The following is a 12,640-nucleotide window of genomic DNA, read 5'->3' on the forward strand; positions in this document are numbered from 1 at the left end:
AGTAATAAATGTTATTTGCAGTTAACAATTTTCTTTTTTCTTTATTACAATATTTATGGCAAGACTAGGTATTTGTTATACAGGAGTACCACGTTTGATCAATTTTTTTTTATAAATTATTGGATTTTCGAGATTTGTTTCTACTTTATGAAAACAACACTGTATTGTGGCCCATTTTTTTTAGATTCTCAGGCTATATCAATAGTTTTTTTTTTACTAGCTATTACCAAATATACGAATCGGACAATTTGAAAACTTATCACATATTTTGACGGGTTGACACAATTTTCCCATTTAATTTTGTAGCCTTTTCATATAAACCGTTTGTTTAAATATATATCTACACTTATATTATAAAGAGGAAAATTTCATATTCAGGACCGAATTCAGAAATTATTTCAACTTTAGGAAACTGCTTTTATCTGCCAGATAAACGATAATTCCTAGGATTAATGTGATAGTGATGATCCAATGATATTAAATGACGAACACTTTATCAAAGAGATTTAATTAATTTGAGGTAACACTAGAAATCCAATCTAAGGATGCACTGACAACGGTAATAAGACCTGACGATGCCAAAGGCAAATAATGTTTATGATGCTTTTTGAAAGTCTTCTTAGTGTCCACCCTCTTATTAGATGCTGAAGTCACTCCCAGTACCCCCGACTTGTGTATCACTGGCCCCCCAGAATCACCTCGTGTCAACACAGTTTCTTCATTACATTTTGGCATAATGCACACTGTTAATGGTACGACGCTATCAATACCTAAGCACCGAATTAGAAGGCCGCTCATCACTTGCAGCGGTTTATTCAATTTCATTGTATCATCCAACACTCCCGAGTCATTCGTTATTCCATAGCCCAAAGCGATGGCCGCGTGGCCTATCAAAGTTGTGTGATCGACTGCACTTATCGTCGCATACTTGGGTATATTTATTGGTTCAGTTTTCAAGAGGCACATGTCATACTTCAAAGTGTACATATTATATCTCGGATGTGGTATGATCTGTAGAACTGCACTGTATTGTCCCGGGATCGTGGGTAAATGTGAGCTGTGTCTTATCACCGTTGGCAACTCCATTATGCCATCCGTGCAGTGTCCAGCAGATAAAGTCCACGTGGGTGATAGAATAGAGCATGTGCACATGTGATTATATACATTCAGCGATCCTATCAGGAAGCCCCAGCTGGCTGCGAAAGGGTATTCGTTTAAATGAGCATCTCGGCTTGCCACAATCCGCCTGGCGGCTTCACCGTCAGTGATAAAAAGAAATAGAAAAATCATATCGTTCTTGCCTATATTCGGTCACCACTTACATAAGTATAATGGTAATAAAATCGACTAAGGTTATTTCGATATAGAATAATAAAACCTAGTTGTGCAATAATGTGACGTTTTTGAACGATACCATAATCATTGTGTGTTAAAGTATAAAACGGAATTTTCTGAAACGAATTAGTTTGAGAAAAACTGGTTGGTAACGTTTGATTGCATGCCAATATGGTGAGATGGTGACTTTGTTTTGGATCAAGTAAATTATTGTCTTTCGTGATTCCCCAACTGCCCTTCAAGGTAGCCTTTAATATTCATCATTGTTACGCTGATTAATTATTCAAAAAAAAAAACACGATTGGCATTTAACCAATGCCACCTCTATAACCGCCTAGTGATAAAATACGATATCCCCATAATGAGAAAACTATAATTTAGTTTTCTCATATATGTTTTTAAAAATCAAGTTTTGTGGCCATGATTGAAAAAATTCATGTCACAAATGTCACATCCTTATAATAGGTGGGCCCAAGAGGCATTTTGGCCTCCCCCACTACTAGTGGAGTGTTTAAAAAAGTGCCTTTTAATGCGATACTATATGATGCCTCTCTTCTGGACATTCAAGAGTTACTTCAAATATTCTGCCCATATAAGAGGAGTCAGCAAAGCAGAGCTAGTTCATATATAAAGCGTTTTTCTTAAACTGATTCGGTAAAAATAGCGTCCGTTGACGTCTGCCAAGCTCACCAAGGTCGGGAACCACAAGGTGAAGGATTTGCGTCACCGGCCTGTCAACATGGAGCAATTTGCGAAATAATATCATTTGGGCGATTGGTCTGGGGTTATAAAAACTATATATATGAAAATATACGTCTCTTTTATCATCACTATTTTGTGTACATTGAGTAGACTTATAGAGTATGGAAAAGTGTTAGCCTGAAAGTTATTTATTTGGTTATGGATTGGATTTAAAACAGATGATTCTAAGTATATGTTTGCTGGATAGAGGTTACTTTATTACAATCTGGAAACAATAAAAACAGGTTAATAAGTGTTTTCAAAGAATTTTGTTCACCTTTCACGTTAAAATCTGAAAATATAGTATTTACTTTTGAATAGTTTAAGATAGACTGCTTCAAATCACGCGTTTGTTTAATGGACTTGGAATTTAATGGTTGAATGTTTAGAAATGTTTGCTGTTAGAGTCGAGCACGCTTCATTACGAATTGGGCCAGCTCGTACCGGGGTCCCACACCCTCACAGAAATTCGACATGCTATAGTAGTGTGCGAATGTGACTCCTGTTTCCTTGGGTGCGTGTGGAACACAGAGGCGCATCTACTATTCCTCAGCCTTCCCAGCCCTTTATTTCTATCCCGTCTACAATTATTTCTGTATTCTGATTTAAGAACGCTGGTAACGTATTTGTATGAGGTGCACCTCTGCAAATGTTTATGGACGGTGATGGTTCCTTACCATCACGTGACTCACAAGGTCAGTTGCCCGCGCTTACATAAACAAACATATCATCTGTGTTTCATACGTAGTTTTGTGTGTTTTTTATTAAATATTTTCAGATAGAGAGAGAGAGTGATACTTGTCGTTTTGTTAGGCATAATCTCATTAGCATCTTGACGTTTGAGTTTGAAGATGATGTTTGAGTCATTGAGGAAGACGTATATTGTAGTAAGATTTAACTTATTTAATATTGTATTCTTTTGTTTAAATTGCAATTGTTCTCTGAATGTACACAGACAGAAATAGATGCTGTGACAAATATGATACATTATATAATACGAGCAAGAAACGCGCCATCATTTGTTTATTCTGTACATAATACAATCTAGCGTTATTCATTCGTACTTCTATGTTAAACTGTTTTTTTTTACCAACGATTTGTTGCAGAGAAAGTAATGTTTTGCGAATGTTTGGGTGATTATCTAAGCAAGCTTCATAGCGTGGACGGCAGTTTAAAGGTTTTACATACCTAGATAACAACTTTAACACTAATATTATTATTGTATACGTACCTGTGTCTTATCATCTAAAACTGCCCAATCATTTAATTCAATCCGATCCTATCCGATATCAATATAGATATTCCAGTTTTATCCCAAGGGAGCATTTAATCGGGTTAAAAAGGTTTTCTATCACCTAAGTCAGCTCACACCCTGTGTGCATTCCAAATTTCATCAAAATCCGTTCAGTAGTTTCAGCGTGATTGACGGGCAAACAGCCAAACAAACATACTTTCGCATTTATAATATTAGTGTGATTTAGTGCGACTTTGTATCTGGCTACCACGCCAACAATAATGGCTGTATTGAAAACGGTTTTGAGTATATTCGAACAACACAACTGGATAAGTAACGTGAGAAATGAGGGTTTTCCTTTTAAATTGTTACGAATAACAAGTTCGGATATCAAATGTTTATAAGCGCTATCTAAATACCGAACCGATAACTAGGCACGATATAGAATGCAATTAAGCCATAACTCATTCTTCGTCGCATTTTTCACGTGATATGCGCGTATCGTTTTCCGAATTGTACACTTGTACGCGAACCTTGAATTCTACAGCCTGTATAATGACAATAGGCGTTATGTAATTAACAAGTAAAACAAGCTGATGCCCGCGGCTTCGACCGTGCGGGCAATGGAAATTCTCATAGGAATGGGGTAAATAGTAGCTTATTGCTCAGGCGCACGTCATGTGCGTTCCTATGCGCAAACTATGGGTTCCGCACGTATTAGCTAAAGAGGAACTGGAAAAAGTTAGTCACTTATCCTATTTATGACCGTGACAACCGATATGCATCGTCTATGAAAAGTTTCAACAGTTTTTACTGTCAGACAGACGCACAAACAAACAGACTGACAGAAAGACGGACAGCGAAGTATACAGCAATCCCGTTTTAATACTTTGGGTTGTGAAGTGTGTGTGAAGTCCCGAGTCCCTTAGTGGGGTATGGGGGCATATGATTTACCGACATCTGTTTCACTGATCAATTTTCTTTGTGGATGAGTAGGTGATCCGTCTTCTATATCCTGCCCGATTGAAACATTTTTTTTTTGTGAACCCCAGTTCCTGGACAACCCGGAACCTGGACATCCCACAAGAACGAACTCCATGCATATGCATGCATAAAATCAACATCCTACTTCGTACTTATCCTACTGATATTATAAATGCGAAAGTTTGTAAGGATGTGTGTGCGTTTGTTGCTCTTTCACGCAAAAGCTACTGAACCGATTGCAATGAAATTTGCTACGTAGATAGCTGGACAACTGGAATAATATATAGGCTACTTTTCATGCCGATATTCCTACGGGATACGGACTTACGCGGGTGAAACCGCGGGGCGCAGCTAGTACTAAATAAAAATACATTAACCTAACCGCATTTGTACAAATCTTTACCTGTGATAAGAATAAAAAAGTAAACTCAAACACTGCTATCGCTGTGAGATTAGTTGGTGCTGGAAACGAGACGTGCGTATGTATGTGTCAATGTAGGTAGTCATCGTGATAATGTTTGGGTAAATAATGTCCATACTGATTGAGTAGATATACGAGAATCCTACTCCTACTATTCTATCCTATCCTACCAATCCTGCTCTATCATATCCTGCTACTAATATTATTAATGGGAAAGTTTCTAAGGATGTGTGTATGTTTGTTACTCTTTCACACAAAAACTACTGAACCGATTTCTATGAAATTTGGTACGCAGATAGCTGGACAACTGGAATAACGTGTAGGCAACTTGTTATCCCGATATTCCTACGGGATACGGGCTTGCGCGGGTGAAACCGCGGGCGCAGCTAGTCCTACTATGTCCTACTTCCTACTATATCCTACTAATAAGATAAATGGGATGTGTGTGTGTTTGTTTCTCTTTCACTCAAAAACTACATAACTGATTGCACTGAAATTTGGTACGTAGACGGCTGGGCAACCGGAATAACATGTAGGCAATTTTTTATCCCGATATTCCTACGGGATACGGACTTACGCTGGTGAAACCACGGGGCGCAGCTAGAAATATATATACTAGTTGGTTACCATACACCTTCGAATCGGATGGACCTACTCTCACGACACTTTGTGTGCGTATCTGGTACGTCTGAGAAACGCGCCAACATCTATTTTTTAAACCCCTAAATAAGAGTTATGCAGAACAGCCAGATCAACTAGTTTGAATATAAGTTTCGGTCAAATCATTTAACTGGTTGTTCCGTGAAACAATATAAATGTTGATACATACGTTCTATTAATTAGTGGGGCAGCTAGTCGTAATGATGTAAACAGATAATTAAAAAATTTGTCATGTGATTAGTTACTGTCCTAAAAACGTTCTAAAATACATTTTTCTAATATGTAGAACACTGAGAGCACATACAACAAATTATAATAAACTAGCTTTTGCCCGCAGCTTCGCACGCGTTAATTCGGAGTAGTTTAAAAGTTGTTATTATACTTATAAACCATCCTCTTGAATTACTGTATCTATAAAAAAAACCCCCATCAAAATCCGTTGCGTAGTTTTAAAGATTTAAGCATACATAGAAACAGAGAATGCGACTTTGTTATATACTATGTAGTGATGTTAAACGAAATATAAATCCATGAATATGATGATGATGGAGAAAATTCTCTTCCTCACAATTTCCAATCGCATAAATTTCAATCTAAATAACTCATGAATACAGCTATTTGTTGCAGCTGTCAGCTACGTGGTATCTTTATTCAGAGCAGATTTCCCTTTGAGGAATGGTTTTCGCATTTAAACATAGACATAAATAATGTTTGTTCCTGCACAATACACAATATAAACATAGAGCAGTGGTGGCTTAGTGTTGAACTTAAGACTTAAAAATCGATAAGTCGGAGGTTCGAGACCGGGGGAGTGTGCAGGAAATAAAATCGATTTTTCAATTTATCTACGCATGTAGATAACATCACCACTGCGAGCAAGATTCTAAATAGTAAATAATGAGGGAAAAAATATTGCATCCCTACAACTTCCCTTTTTTCTAATCAATCAATTATCCATAGTATTTTCTTGAGTTTGATTTTAGGTGAGTATTATATTTAGAAATTAAAGACCTTTTAAACGGATTTTAAACGTGATTTATTCATTATGTTATTATTAACCCAACATTTCGAACTCTTTACAGCGAGCGTGGTCACGGGGAGACGTGTCTGTCTCCCCGTGTAAAAAGTCATTAATTTCTAAATCAATTATCCAATCACTGCTCCTATATAAGGTTATAGCTGTTTAGTGTCATGCGAAAATATATGCATTAAATTTGTATACTTTGTCATTTCAGCATGCAGCAGTCAAAGGCAGCTTCTGGCAAGGGTTCCTCGCGTCGCTGTCCGTGGTCATAGTTTCCGAGCTCGGCGATAAGACCTTCTTCATTGCCGCGATCATGGCCATGAAACACCCCAGGGTGATAGTTTTCGCTGGGGCCATATCCGCTCTCGTATTCATGACGGTTCTTTCGGCAGCGTTTGGTTGGGTCGCCACCGTCATACCCCGGGTGTATACGCATTACATCAGCGCAGCGCTGTTCGCGATATTTGGCCTGAAAATGCTCAGAGATGGATGGAAAATGAACCCCAACGAAGGGCAGGAGGAATTGGAGGAAGTGCAGAGCGAACTGAAGAGGAGAGAAGATCAGGTTGGTTTATTTAGTTAGAAGTGGAGAGTCTAGTAGGACTAGGGACCATTGAGTTGAGGTAGAGAGGAGGTGGAACGTTATATTCCTCGTGATTTCAATCTTGTTGAGAAAAACGAGGAAGCATTTCAGTATTTATATGTTCCCATTATTGCTTATTATATTGTTAAAGAGAATATAAATTAGTATCGCGAATCTGACGTCACGTTCGTATCAAATGATATTAGTTTTCATTTATTTGATTGTGACTTTTGTTTGGAATTTACTCGAGATAATGATCGCGATAAACGCTATAGAGATTTTTTTATCGTTTTTTTTCATTATAATCTTATGTGGATGAATTACAAAAATTATAGAAATATCTGTGCTTGGCGAGGTATTTTTTTACAGGAGCATGAGTATTGATTTCTATATTTTATCATCATGAATTAGTAGAAATAAGAATACATTTAATTTAAGATTCCATGGTGCCAAAGATAAGTTAAGATAGTGTATTAGAAATATTCAACTCAATAGGTTATTTTATAGTATCATAAAATTCAATTTCCTTTATAGATTCCAACTCATAAATTGAATTAAATACCACTGTATAATCAAACATTGACCTTGATAATATATTAACTAAGTTTTTGCAAAAAAGCGAATTTTTGTTTCCTTGTGTCAAACACTTCGTAATTGCATTCCATTCGATCCTGTTTTTACGCTTGCTCAACGGATGGTATCATTACAAATGTTGAATTCCTTTCTGTACGTTTATTTTATGTTCTAATAACGAGTGAGAGAATTATTTCGAATGTATAGTGGCGTTGTGCAGGGCTCGCCAGCGAGTGTACGCTCGAAGTCGCCGGAAGACGGTGTGGCGACACGGTCAGGATCCCCACAGAGCTTGAAAGGGGGACAAAAAACACCGACAAACGAACAGACCGATAGCAAATCGCTCGCCAGTGAAAAGACCCCTGAGGGACAGAGATCTCCAGTTGGCGAGATGCCTGGAGGCCAAAAACTGTCCATTAATAAAGAAGAAACGTTACTGGCCGTTAAAGATGGCCAGAAAACACCAACAGCAAGAAGCCCCACATTGTCAGAGGAGCCTCAAGCTGGCCCTTCCACACAACCCGATACGATGAGGGTGATCCTAAGTCATTATGCCTGGCAGTACGAATGACACATTAGTTTTTTTTCGTTTAGCTTTTTTTTTAGGTTTTGTTTAGCACAGATCACATCCTGTCATTAGCTTATTTAGTGTATTGTCGATTAAAGGAATTCAGCATTTGATATTATATTATAGTCTGATCAAGTTTTAGATTGCGGCCTGTATTTATAAAGTCTAAACCGTGTATCATGAGCCTCGAAGGATCAGAAGATGTTCAATGTATTTTGGGTTAAAATTTTGTATACGTGCATAATATATATTCCCAAAACAGAACACCGACCAAATTCCTGATTTTCATATATACTTATAAAATATGTACCATGATTAATTCTCCTGCACCAGTCTGAAATAAATCCTGAAACTGCGTCCTTCCTGAATTATAATTATATGGAAGTAAAAGATATTTCATATAATTTCCTCTCGAATTCTCATAAAAACAACAGATTAATTCTTATCATTACGCGAAGAGGCAATTTGATCAGATTATGATTCAAGATATATTTAGTTTTATGCATCATTTTAAATTGTTTTAGCGTCACATGCATTGAAAGACAGTTCGTTAAAAATTTCATCACAATTTCATTTTTTTAGTCTAGCACCATCATGCTTAGCATGTATATACAGTTAAATTTAGATGTTAAAAAGTATGAACCGTTATAAATTATAGTTTTTTTTAATATCCGTTTCTTTCTGTAAGACGTATATTGTTGTATTATGATGCTTAGCTTTACAGCGTATAATAAAGCTTATGTTAATAACTCGTAAAGAGATACTTTAATAATAGATGCCTTGTTGTGTTGTATATTCGGAGTATATACAAAGAGAAGATTCCCAATATCTTTGCAGAAGAAGTATTTTAAAAAACATTCACGTTTTTTTATTAAAATAAGCTTTAAAATTGTCACAATTAAGAAAGTTATTTATCTTAATTGTGGGAGTCGAGCACGCTTCGGCACGAATTGGGCCAGCTCGCACCGGGGAAGTACCACACCCCCACAGAAAACCGGCGTGAAATAATAGCTTGCTATTGTGTTTCGTACGGTGAGTGGGGGAGCCGGAGGCCCATATCCTTTTCCTTACCCTTCCCAGTCCTTTCCTTTATTCCTCTCATCAATCCTTTCCTAATCCCTTCCCAATTAAAGTCGGCAATCCATTTGTAGAGGCGAAAGGTTTGCAATTGACCTTACGCCTCTTCAAATGTTCATGGGCGGTGGTAGCGCTTACCATCAGGCGACCCACCAGCTCCATTGCCGACTATGACATAAAAAAAAAAAAAAAAAAAAAAATCAATTTGAGGATGTACCAGCAAGTAATATATTGCTAGAATGATAATGTATGAAATGGGGCATCTCCTTTTTATATCCTCCATAATTATATAGCCAGTATAACACGGCAAAATACAACAATTACAGTAAGTTTTATCTTTCCTTAAGAATGGACATTCAATAAGCACTTGGCACATGGCCCTTAATATCTCCAATCTTAACAAGTACAAATAAATGAACACAATGTTTCTGAATAAAGATATTAAGAAGACGTCCTTATTCCAGGAGGACAAAGAAGAAACTGTCGACATGTTGGAGCAGGGTCAGGCGGAGAACAGAAGGAGGAAGCGTAATGCTGTCCTGAAAGTTCTTCTCCAAGCTGCCTCTTTGACGTTCCTAGCTGAATGGGGGGATAGGTCACAATTGGCCACAGTGGTGCTAGCGACAAGGGAAGATGTGTTTGGCGTGGTTGTGGGAGGGTCTTTGGGACACGCCCTGTGTACTGGGCTTGCCGTGATCGGGGGTAGGATGGTGGCGCAGAAGATTAGTGTAAGGACTGGTGAGTTGGATGTTTAATATTGTATACAATCACGTTCATCGAGTTAAATATAGGTACTTAATGTTGTAAATAAGTTAGTCTAGTCTATCTGTGTTACGCTTTCACGGCTAAAGCACAGTGTCGACGTGGAAAATATTGAAATGAACAGTTAAACCCTGGATGAAACAGACCATATTTTTTTCAATAATCCTTCAAAACTCATGATGGAAATAGGGGATGAGTTATGGCCTGTGATTTTTTCCACGGATGAACGGGACATAATATGTTTTCTTATTAATAATATTTGTATGTATAATAATTGTTGTATGCTGTATTCATAGCGGTAATTATTGGGCCACAAATATTAAAATTTCCTTTTTATTGTTTTCTGAGCTTTTAAAACCTACAAAATTCTAAGTGTGCTAAAAAAAGCAAGAGTTTCTCTGTTCTATATTTATTTATGTTTTTTTTTTTGTTTAATACTGTATCTTTTGGTTTTGTTACTTTAGAAGCTTCGTCTGGATGAACCGATTTTGATGATTTTTTTCTCATTTCAGTTACGATAATCGGCGGTGTAGTGTTCCTGTTCTTCGCCGTGAGCGCGTTAATAATGGGCCCCGGCGAATAGGACTCTATGTACACGTGATAAGTGACAATATCGTATGTAGCTAATTATTGTATAGAACCAACGTTTGGAGCATTTGTGCAAAAGTATGACGAATATAATTTGGATAGAAAATAGCAGCTTTTTTAGTGAAATGATATTGAATGCAGTAATTAAGTTAAAGATGTTAGGGTTTTTTAGGGGGCCTTGGGAACTTGTCTTGTCTTGGTTTTGGGTACGATTCCCGGTGGGGACTGGCGAAAAAAATGTCTCGGTCTGTTAGGATACAGAAGGCTGAATAGTGGAATAGATGCGTAATGCCCCATACCCCACACGTGGACACGGGATTTAACTTTTTTCGTTATGAATCAAAGTCAAAGTAAAAAAAGTTTTTTTTTTAGAAAATTATTACTTGTGATACTGACTTTTTAGTATATAACAAAATAAATCAGAATTATTATTATGAAAAAAAAAACAAAAAAGAAACGCGACTATTGACTTTTTAGTTTTATTGAATTTTTAGTATCTTTCATTTGATATCCATTTTGTTAGGATGAATAAAATAATCCATTCCTCTTTTTTTATTAATGGGCGCCATTTTGTTACTTTATGTAGCCTATGTCACTACCATAATTCTGATGATTTTAACGACACCTCATACATCAAAATCCGTCCAGCGGTTTAGGCAGTAGGGCGCGCCAAGGGAATGGACGTACACAGTCGCATACATACATACGTTACGCTCGAAAAACATTAACCTCCTTCTGTCGCAGTCGGGTAAGAAAAACATAAGAAATGTTAATGGAAAAAAATGAATCCATACACTGCAAAAACTAGGTAATAATTGTTAACGCCTGTATTTATCTCTCATAAATATATAGAAAGAAAAGCAGGAACAATAGGATGGTTTCTTATACACTTATAAAAAACGTTTATTTTTTTTATTATTTTATATTATTGACGAATTATTCTTGCCTTGAGCTTAAGTCGATACAAATAGTTTAGTCATATTTTTGCGCAATTGTTTCCAAAAAAAAGCACCTTCAAACCTAAACTTCAAAACAACTAACTAAATAAGTTAATAAGATAACTGAAAAAAAAACTCTGAAAAGGTGGATTTTTTACAATATATGTATAGGTAGGTAGGTCTAAATGAATAGATATGAAATAAAAATTTAAAGAAATCGGTCAAGTGCGAATCGGATTCGCGACAATAGGGTTTCCATACAAATAAGCTAAAGAGCAACTGAGAAAAACATTGATCACCCATCCAATTTATGACCGTGCCAACCATCGCTAAACCTATTTATGTAATTTTTTATATAGCGGCAGCAAAATATTAAATAACATTTCTATAATTTTCAAATATCTAACGATTCCTGAGAAACCTGGTGACAGACTGCCTTTCTCGGATCTCAGACTATCTCCGTATCAAATGTCATCCAAATCAGACTAGTAGTTTCTGATTTTAGCGGGTTCAAACAAAAGAACTCTTCAGCATTATGTATCAGTACAGTATTTAGATTTATTAAACTAATACTTCCAGATGTGGCGCAGCGCCATCTAGTTATTTAATTCAAAACTATCTTCTTCTATTATGTATATATCAGACTAATCTATACCTAATCTTTAGACTTTTCTTGAAGGGCGTTGCACAAATTTCATACAATTAATTTAATCATTATTCCATCCCTTTCTCTAGCAAGATATTTTTCCTTAAAGACAGAGACTCAAGTAATTCCCAAGTAAAAAATGGTTAAAGATGAGGCTAATTAATTATACCATACTTTTGTAAACTATAAGACTTGATATAATACGAGTGAAGTTTTATTCATATAAATAGCGCTAACATCAATTACTCAAAAGTTAAGTTGATACTTGAACGATCCTCTTGATTTTGTTTAATTATATATGTTATTTTAAAGAACCTACATCAAATATAAATTACACTAAGATATGTTGAAAATAGAATCTTTTTTATTATAATTTTTTTTGTCAGTAATAAATAATATTCCTCTAAGTTACCATTTATCAGCGGTTTGAAGGTAGCTTGACAAATTGTAAAATAGATTTTACCTCAAAAGATTAACCCAAAATGAGGGTAGTTTTATATGACTAT

The 12,640-nt window shown here is 36.2% G+C and overlaps 1 protein-coding gene across 3 annotated transcripts in view; it reads left to right on the plus strand.

The window, feature by feature from the left end:
- The window catches only part of LOC119837079 (transmembrane protein 165), a 33,238-nt gene extending 22,354 nt beyond the window's left edge, over window positions 1–10,884 (plus strand). For 2 of the 3 annotated variants that reach the window (XM_038362571.1, XM_038362573.1), the window contains 3 exons: window positions 6,611–6,964; window positions 9,665–9,938; window positions 10,475–10,545. In XM_038362571.1, coding sequence (XP_038218499.1) covers window positions 6,611–6,964; window positions 9,665–9,938; window positions 10,475–10,545 — 699 coding nt within the window. Of the gene's footprint in view, window positions 1–6,610; window positions 6,965–9,664; window positions 9,939–10,474 lie in introns of all 3 variants that reach the window. The other variant, XM_038362572.1, reaches the window with a different exon arrangement.
- The last annotated feature ends 1,756 nt before the right edge of the window (window positions 10,885–12,640 follow it).

This window comes from Zerene cesonia, chromosome 26 (assembly GCF_012273895.1).
Source record: "Zerene cesonia ecotype Mississippi chromosome 26, Zerene_cesonia_1.1, whole genome shotgun sequence".
In the NCBI taxonomy this organism is placed as follows: domain Eukaryota; kingdom Metazoa; phylum Arthropoda; class Insecta; order Lepidoptera; family Pieridae; genus Zerene; species Zerene cesonia.